At 47.4% G+C, this 8,138-nt stretch overlaps 1 protein-coding gene across 4 annotated transcripts in view; it reads right to left on the minus strand.

Moving 5' to 3' along the window:
- Positions 1 to 110: 110 nt before the first annotated feature.
- The window catches only part of itpr3 (inositol 1,4,5-trisphosphate receptor, type 3), a 40,643-nt gene continuing 32,615 nt past the window's right edge, over positions 111 to 8,138 (minus strand). For 2 of the 4 annotated variants that reach the window (XM_062390955.1, XM_062390953.1), the window contains exons 40-60: positions 8,100 to 8,138; positions 7,583 to 7,758; positions 7,318 to 7,477; positions 6,867 to 7,054; positions 6,439 to 6,639; positions 6,215 to 6,325; positions 5,628 to 5,723; positions 5,169 to 5,276; positions 4,830 to 4,913; positions 4,584 to 4,694; positions 4,315 to 4,507; positions 4,006 to 4,125; positions 3,675 to 3,850; positions 3,343 to 3,507; positions 2,547 to 2,736; positions 2,341 to 2,439; positions 2,026 to 2,144; positions 1,444 to 1,609; positions 1,189 to 1,349; positions 942 to 1,103; positions 111 to 848 (exon numbers count right to left, since the gene is read on the minus strand). The exon at positions 8,100 to 8,138 is cut by the window's right edge and continues 55 nt beyond it. In XM_062390955.1, the coding sequence (XP_062246939.1) occupies positions 732 to 848; positions 942 to 1,103; positions 1,189 to 1,349; positions 1,444 to 1,609; positions 2,026 to 2,144; positions 2,341 to 2,439; positions 2,547 to 2,736; positions 3,343 to 3,507; positions 3,675 to 3,850; positions 4,006 to 4,125; positions 4,315 to 4,507; positions 4,584 to 4,694; positions 4,830 to 4,913; positions 5,169 to 5,276; positions 5,628 to 5,723; positions 6,215 to 6,325; positions 6,439 to 6,639; positions 6,867 to 7,054; positions 7,318 to 7,477; positions 7,583 to 7,758; positions 8,100 to 8,138 (2,942 nt within the window). In that variant the 3' untranslated portion in view covers positions 111 to 731. Of the gene's footprint in view, positions 849 to 941; positions 1,104 to 1,188; positions 1,350 to 1,443; positions 1,610 to 2,025; positions 2,145 to 2,340; positions 2,440 to 2,546; positions 2,737 to 3,342; positions 3,508 to 3,674; positions 3,851 to 4,005; positions 4,126 to 4,314; positions 4,508 to 4,583; positions 4,695 to 4,829; positions 4,914 to 5,168; positions 5,277 to 5,627; positions 5,724 to 6,214; positions 6,326 to 6,438; positions 6,640 to 6,866; positions 7,064 to 7,317; positions 7,478 to 7,582; positions 7,759 to 8,099 lie in introns of all 4 variants that reach the window. The other 2 variants (XM_062390952.1, XM_062390954.1) reach the window with 1 other exon arrangement.

An 8,138-nucleotide genomic window follows, 5' to 3' on the forward strand; every position in this document is an offset into this window, starting at 1 on the left:
ATATATATTTGTCAAATGCATATAGGTAAATGCATTTGACAGATTCTCAGAAAACCCAAACATACACAGCAACATTTCTAGAATCTATTCACAAGTAAGGAAACGTGCACTTTGTGTTTCATAGTAAATATTTTATTTTTCTGAAGATGTGTAGTCTTCATCACATCCTCCTCCTCCTCCTCCCTCTGTTTCTCTGTGAAGTCTTTCTCTTGACTTCGCAGAAAGCAGCTCACATTAGTCCAGTGTCTGTACTGAGCTAGTTACAGTGTTAGAAAACAGGATTTGCTCCATAAATACATCACAGTCAAACCATAATATTCATATTAAAACATTCCACTTAGAAACTACATTTAAAAAACAAAACAAACAAAAACATGGGTTCACTTTACAATCAAACGTTTTCTGTTTCCAACAACATTTTCTTAAATTAACTAAAGTGAGTCGATGCCTTTTTACTGTGAAACGGAAAAATCTGAATTCCAATGATAATCTTGAATTTCTGAAGGGGGTGGAGGTTTTAATCGTGGCCCCGCCCCCGTTACGGCTTCAAGCACTTTCTCTGGTGATTGACACGTGTCAAGTGTGAAGTCACTAACATGATCAGTTCTCCACAGACACACACAGACATCTGTGGAGTTAAATACACATGTTGTTTCCGTGTTCTAGTGTTTTCTTTGCAGTCGTGCATCTTACAGTGAAACTCTGTCATGTTCCATAACACGAGTCTGTCCCTATGATTTGTGCATCTGGTGGTTTCCTCCTCCGGCACTAGGGGGCAGTGCAGCGCTGGCTCCCGACTGCACGTCAACGAATCCCATCCTCTGCCTCCTCTTCCTCTGCTCCGTCATCTGCACACAGACAGGAGGCAGATTAAAGAAAGTGTGTGTGTGTGTGTGTGTGTGTGTGTGTTAGTGTGTGTGTTTCTGTGTGTGTCTGTGTACCTGCTCCTTCAGCTCCATCAGCTGCGTGGTCAGGGTCATCACCACCTTCATGGTCGTGGCCAGTTTGTCCTGGAGCATCCTCATCTCGTTCTGCTCCCCGTCCCCGTCCGTCACCACCAGAGACATCGCCTGCATCCGGGGGAACCAGTCCAGGTTGTTGTTCTGAGACGGAAGAAGACGGTCAGACGTGTGTGTTTGATGTGATCACACACATGATCACATCATGTGTGTGTGTGTGTGTGTGTACCTTGATCATGTGTGCGACGTAGCTCTCCGGCCCGGTGTAGTCCGTCTTGTTCTTCTCTCGCACCAGGACGATGAAGTACAGGTAGTTCCAGATGTTGTGCTCCATCTTGATGTGCTCTTCAAACGACACCGTCTTGTTGTCAAACTTGTCTCTCTCCAGACCTGCAGCAACACACAACCGTCCTCAGCAACACAACCCGACACTTTGAACACTAGAGCCCCCTCGGGCCTGGTGAACCTTCTGGTTGAGACTCACCACAGATGAAACACGTGGTCTTCAGGATCTCCTCCTTCTTCTGCTTCTCGCTCCTCAGGTCAGCGAACGTGTCGATGATGACGCCGAAGATCAAGTTGAGGACGATGATGATGACGATGAAGTAGAACAACAAGTCGTACACGACCCGGGCGGGGAACAACGGCTCCTGCACACACACACACACACACACACACACACACACACACACACACACACACACACACACACACACACACACACACACACACACACACACGCACAAAGATACACAAAGATACAAAAATGTAATCATACTTTCAAACTGAAAGGTTAAAGTTGGACATTTAAATTACTCCTTCATATCATTATATGTATTTATTATTGTTGGATTATTGTTGGATTTAGTCATTGTCTTTTGAACTGCGAATAAAGTTATTAATCATAACTTATTTCATACTTATTAGTTAAACAACTTAAACATCAAAGAAACTGCAACTTATCAGCCACTGACTGAGGTGTTGTCCTAATACTTGTTAGTACTTAGTTACTTTCCGCAGAGTAACTGAGTAGTGACAGGTGATGAGTTCAATGGGTTTTCCTCACGTTCTTCGATGGTTTCCTGAGAACGTCTCCGACTCCTCCTCCATTCCTCAGCCCGTGGTTCAGCACCGTGACGATGCACATCAGCAGTGTGTCACACGCTCGCTCCGTGTTGGACACCTCTGCAACACACACACACACAGACACACACACACACACAGACACACACACACACACATGGTTAGGACTTGAACATCCACCTTTAAAGCTGAGATGGCTTCAGTGGAAACAATCTTAAGACTCTAGATTTGTGATCTAAATGCTCCAAAGGGTTAAACTCCGGGGGGGGGGGGGTGATGATCAGACTCCGCCCCTCACCTTCCTCCTCGGCGGCGCCGCTGGTCTCTGATGTGCAGCTGACGCCGTCTGAAGAACACGAGTCGAGGAAATCCTGAGAGGCTTCGCTCGGCTGAGGAGCTGCACAACACAACACACACACACACACACACAGAGTCACTAACCCGCAGCACAGACACACACACACAGTCAGATGATTGTCACCGGTGTGTGTTTGTGTGTGTTACCTGTAGCGAGCTGAGGCAGCAGGTCGACCTCCATGATGAAATCCTCCTTCAGGCAGAGGAAGCCCACGATGGAGAAGAGGTAGACGAGGATGAGAGCGAGCAGCGCCGTCAGCAGGATGGAGCGACCGTTACGAGTCACACTCTTTATCACGTTGAACAGCGTCTCCTCGCGGTAGATGAGGTCAAACAGCTGCACACACAGACACACACACACACACACACAGACACAAAGTTAACCCCTTGTAGACGAATGTCGCGAATTCAGCTCAACTCCCATTCCGGTCTTAATGCCGCAGAGGTGACGATTGTGCCTGATGCTGCAAATCCTCCACATACCAAGGAAGGTATTGGAAGCACTCTGCCGCCATCTAGTGGTAGGAGTGGAAAATACATTCTAGCCCCATTCTAGGGACTGTTATTTTAGGGTATAAAGCTGTATATGAAATACTGTTATGATGGAACAGCAATGATTGTACAGAAACATATGTTGTTATTCAATTTCAAGCAAAAGCAGCATCAGTATAATAATCTATAAACCAGATACTGAAAAATTTGTTGAATTAAGGTTATGCCCCATTATGCCTAATGTCACTAATTTGCATCATACCTAAATTTATTATCTATTGTATATGCTATATTGAAATTAACAATATCCACTTAATTTAGCATCTGTATGACAGCCAAACACAAATAACAATTTGTTTATATAATTGGAAATTGATTCAGGCAGTAAGGGGTTAACATCTGTCTCAGGATGCAGAGGAGCCGTGAGGACAGAGGTGCTCCGGTGGTTTACCAGGATGCTGTAGAAGAGCTCGTGGACGAACAGTCCCAGCGTGGAGGTCAGGACGTAGGCCAGGTGGTAGTTGAACTCCACGTCCATCACCATGGCTTTGTATCCCATAATAAACGTCCCGTTGTTTCCCACGAAACTCACAACAAACACAATCTTGTTGATGAGCTGGAGGTGAACAGAGAAACACAGCAGGTCGTCAGCAGAGTGTCCAGCAAGTCTTTAAAGTTCAGTAGTAGAAGTTTAAATAAGTTTGATAACTTCCACAATAACATCAGGTTGTTTAAGGACAGGAGGGAGGGAGGGGGGGGGGGGGGGGGAGATGTGGTTCCTACGTTGAGCGCGCCGAGCAGGATGAGCGTGGGCCCGATGCCGAAGTGGTAAATGGATCTGAGGATCAGAGCCAGGGTCAGAGGCTGGAGGCCGTACCGCTGGGAGAACAGCCCCAGTACAGACAAACCAGTCAGGATCCAGAAGAGCATCAGCAGCAGGGAGTCGTCGATGGCTCCGGCTGAGAGGAAACATCTCAATTCAATTTCACACCTGAGACTGCAGCAGTAGAAGTTGCAGTAGTAAAAGTAGCAGTAGTAGAGGTTGCAGTAGTATAAGTAGCAGTAGTAGAAGTAGCAGTAGTAGAAGTTGCAGTAGTAGTATTTGCATCAGTACCTTGTCCTGAGTTGTAGGGGTAGAAGAAGGCGATGATGAGATTGATGAAGACGGCGAGATTAAAAGAGATGGATCCCCAGAGAGTCATCCTCCGAGAGAACCAGAACAACACCGGCATGCCTGACACAGACACACACACACACAAACACACACAAACACACACACACACACACAGATTAAACGTGGTTGAAAGCCTCAGGGATTTAAAATCTGAGTCATCGTCTCTTCACTCTGAACTTCAGGAAAACGTTAACATGCTGTGTGTGTGTGCCTGTCTGTGTGTGTGTGTGTGTGTCTGTGTGTTCTCACTCCTCAGCTTCTTCTGCCACTCCATCTCTCCGTGCAGGAAGGACGACTGCTCAAAGAAGTGTGTGACCTTTGACCCCTGCTCGTCCTGCTCCGTGGTGTTGAAGACCCTGAACTTCGACTCCTCGGTCAGGAACTCACAGATGGGATGAACGGGGAACACAATCTGCTCCATGCTGCGGTCGTCACGCACAATCTGCACACACAGGTCACGGTAACGTCATACATGTGTACATATATGACACATGTGTGTATATGTATGTGAGCAGTACCTCTATCTGAGAGGTCAGCAGCTCGTAGTACTCCAGAGGATCCTGTTCCACCACAGCAGCTGGAGCTGTGGACTTCAACATCTGGGACAGAGGCCGGTTGTTCAGGTTCAGCTGCAGACACACAAACATTCATGTAACACTGCTGCAGTAGCTCCATCAGTACTTCAGTGGCTCCACCAGTACTGCAGTAGCTCCATCAGTACTGCAGTATTGTCACAGTAACTGAGGGAGTAGACGGTGAATTACCATGGAGGAGATTCCCTCCTCTCCCTCTTTATTCTTCTTCAGTGGTTTCAGGAGGTTCTGCAGAACTTTGTTGTGTCTGGCCAACTGAGCAGAAACACACCAGACACACAACTTTACTTCAAGTATTAAACACAAGTGAGTACAATTACTTATTAGTACTTACTGATGCCTATTTCTGACTCTTGCTGCTGTAATATTGCAGATTTCCCCATCGTGGGATTAATAAAGTATTAACTTATCTTATCTTATTCTAACTTACCTCATCTTATTGGATCTACTCTTATCTTAAAAGTAGAAGTACTCATGATGCAGCAGCAGAGAGAAGTTGTGTTGTGTCACCTGTTGAGCCAGGATGTAGATGTTGTGTCCAACCTCCCGAGGAGAAACCTCCCCCCCCTCACAATCACTGTCCTGATCCTGGTTATAGGCCTTCTTTATCACCTCCACCTGCACACACACACACACACACACACACACACACACACACACACACACACACACACACACACACACACATACACAAATACACACACGTTTATATTGTTTATTCCATATATAGAAAATCCAGCAGAGGAAACAGAGATGAAGAGGATGAGGAGGATGAAGGGCGCGATGAAGAGGATGAAGAGGATGAAGAGGATGAGGAGGATGAAGGGTGTGATGAAGAGGATGAGGAGGATGAAGGGCGTGATGAAGAGGATGAGGAGGATGAAGGGCGCGATGAAGAGGATGAGGAGGATGAAGGGCGTGATGAAGAGGATGAGGAGGATGAAGGGGCGTGATGAAGGACTCTCTCACCAGCTCTCGTGGTCGCAGGTTGAACAGGATCCTCTCGGCGTTCTCGCTGTCATGGCGACTCTCCATCAGCGCCAGCAGCAGCTTGGAGGCGTTGTCCTGAAAACCAGACACACAACAGCAGCATCAAACATCTGGAACCGAACATCTGGAACGACGTGTTCACCTCTGGTTCTAACCCGCGACTGTAAATGAAGATGGACGATATGGCGGCTCCTGAAAGAGAAGTCAAAGTCTGAATCTCCGCCTCCTCCCAGTTAGCAGATGGGACGTGGAGCAGAACTCAAGTTCAAGTTAAATAAGAAGGTTTCTGTCATTTTAGGTAAAGTTCTTATCTCAATGATGTTTGTTCAAGTGTTTCTGATAAAGTTTGGTTTTAAATAGTTATTTGATCATATACAAATGGGCTGAGACATCTTGATTGACAGCTGAGACTGACTCCTGATCACGACACCACAGCTCCACTCCACTTCATCACCACTAGATGGCAGTGATCATATTTCTGGGCCACGGGAGGAAGTGGCGACGCGTCCTCCATCTTTATTCACAGTCCCCGTTTCTGACCACGAACAGCTGATCTCAGAACAGACCTTCAGCTGCAGCACCATCTCCATCTGGTAGCGACACAACGGGCTGATGTCGTTCAGGATCAGAGCCGTGATGATGTCGATGCCGTTGGACTCGTGGGTCACTATACACGTCTGGGTCACACACAGACACACACACACACACACACACACACACACACACACACAGTGTTAATGCTGAGTGGACCTGCCTCTGCACCTCCATGCTGCTCCCTCCTGCTCCTCACCTGGTTCTCCTGGCAGGGGCCCTGGCAGTACTCGGTGAGCGTCTCCAGCGTCTGGGTGATGAGGTGGACGTTGGACTCGTTGATGTAGAGGCCCAGCAGGCCCAGACCCCCTGTGGTGCTGCCACACATGATGTCCAGGAACTGAAGCGTCTCACACACCAGGTTGTAGTTGGTCTTATTGTTCTGGCATCGCAGAAAGTTCTGGAGAGACACAAACAAAGGTTCCATCTCTTTCACAGTAAATGTCTCTCTATAGTGTGATTTTTGTGAACAAATACAAATTCAAAAATGGCAAATACACAATTAAATGTATGAATATTTTTATGCCCTTCTGTTGAATCACAGTCGGTGCAGGGCCGTGGGTTCAATGCCTGTTACACAACAGAACCAGTGTTCACGTCCTGGTTGTTGATTAGTGAAACTCAAACCTGCAGGTCGTGGTTGTGGTTCTCGCAGAGCAGCTGGAGGAACCTGAGAATCGGCTTCATGATGATAACAGCTGGTCCCATCTCCGTCTCCACCTCCCTCTGCTCCTCCACCGCCGGCGCCTGCAGAGCCGAGGAGCCGGCCTGACCCATCAGCTGGTGCCCCCCCGAACCAGGAAGTGCTAAAGCTCCTGAGCCGCCTCCACAACAATTAAGAACTTCAGTCTCATCGTAGAATAAATTAAAAAACTGAACTTAAAAACATTAAACTTAAAAACACTTCAATGAAAGCAAACAAATCCTGGAGATAAAACGTATTTCAAATGGAACAAACATGAAGGTTCAGAAAACGTCCTGAAACAGGTTGAGCTTTACAGTCACAGGTTTTACAGGTTTCATCTCAAACAGCAGCAGAGAGAAGAGTCGTTTCAGGTGAGTGAGTTGAGATGATCACCTTGCTCCAGCTCCTTCTCGTTGGCTTTGTACGTCATCTCTCCCACGTTAACGGAAACCGTGGCTTTGATGTCCGTCCGAGCTTCTTTCATCCGGTCGTGAAGAACCTTGAAGAACTTCTCTGATTTGTTGTCGCCCATCATCAGTTTATAAAACGAATTCTGTTGGAGAAAGACGGGACTCACACACAGATTCCCTCACAGAGGTGGTCCTGTGTGTGTGTGTGTGTGTGTGTGTGTGTGTGTGGGTGTGTGTCTGTGTGTCACCTGTATCTCGGTGTTCCCCCCCTCCAGCAGACAGATGGCGAGCTGGATGCTCTCCTGGAAGATCTTGTCGTTCTTGGTGCTCATCACCAGATCTGTGAACAGCTTTGTTCCTCCTTCTCGGTCCAGACGACACTGAACCGCCGCCACCGCCGCCCAGTCCCGCTCCTGCTCCCCGCCTGACACACAACAACAACAACACAATAATAATAATTACAACTAAAACAGAGTTTAGAGCTGATCTGATGTTAGAGCAACACTATGTTGTGTTTATACCATAATTAACAGCTTCAAAATCAACTTGATGCTACACAAACTCTAATGTATAGGGAGAAGGGCTTGTCTGTCACTGCCACAGCGCCCCCTGGAGGCCTGGAACTGCACTTTGTCACTCTGGTGTACCGTGTGTACGGGGAGGCTCAGACAACAACCCAGTGAATTGAGTATACCACCTGCAGGGGGGGCCAGAGTGTAGCGAATCCTGCATTGTGTTGCGTTGTCGACAGTGTTGTTTGTGTACCTGCAGCTGTGAGCTCCGCCAGGTCGGTCTTCAGGTTGT

This window comes from Platichthys flesus, chromosome 7, assembly GCF_949316205.1.
Source record: "Platichthys flesus chromosome 7, fPlaFle2.1, whole genome shotgun sequence".
NCBI lineage: Eukaryota > Metazoa > Chordata > Actinopteri > Pleuronectiformes > Pleuronectidae > Platichthys > Platichthys flesus.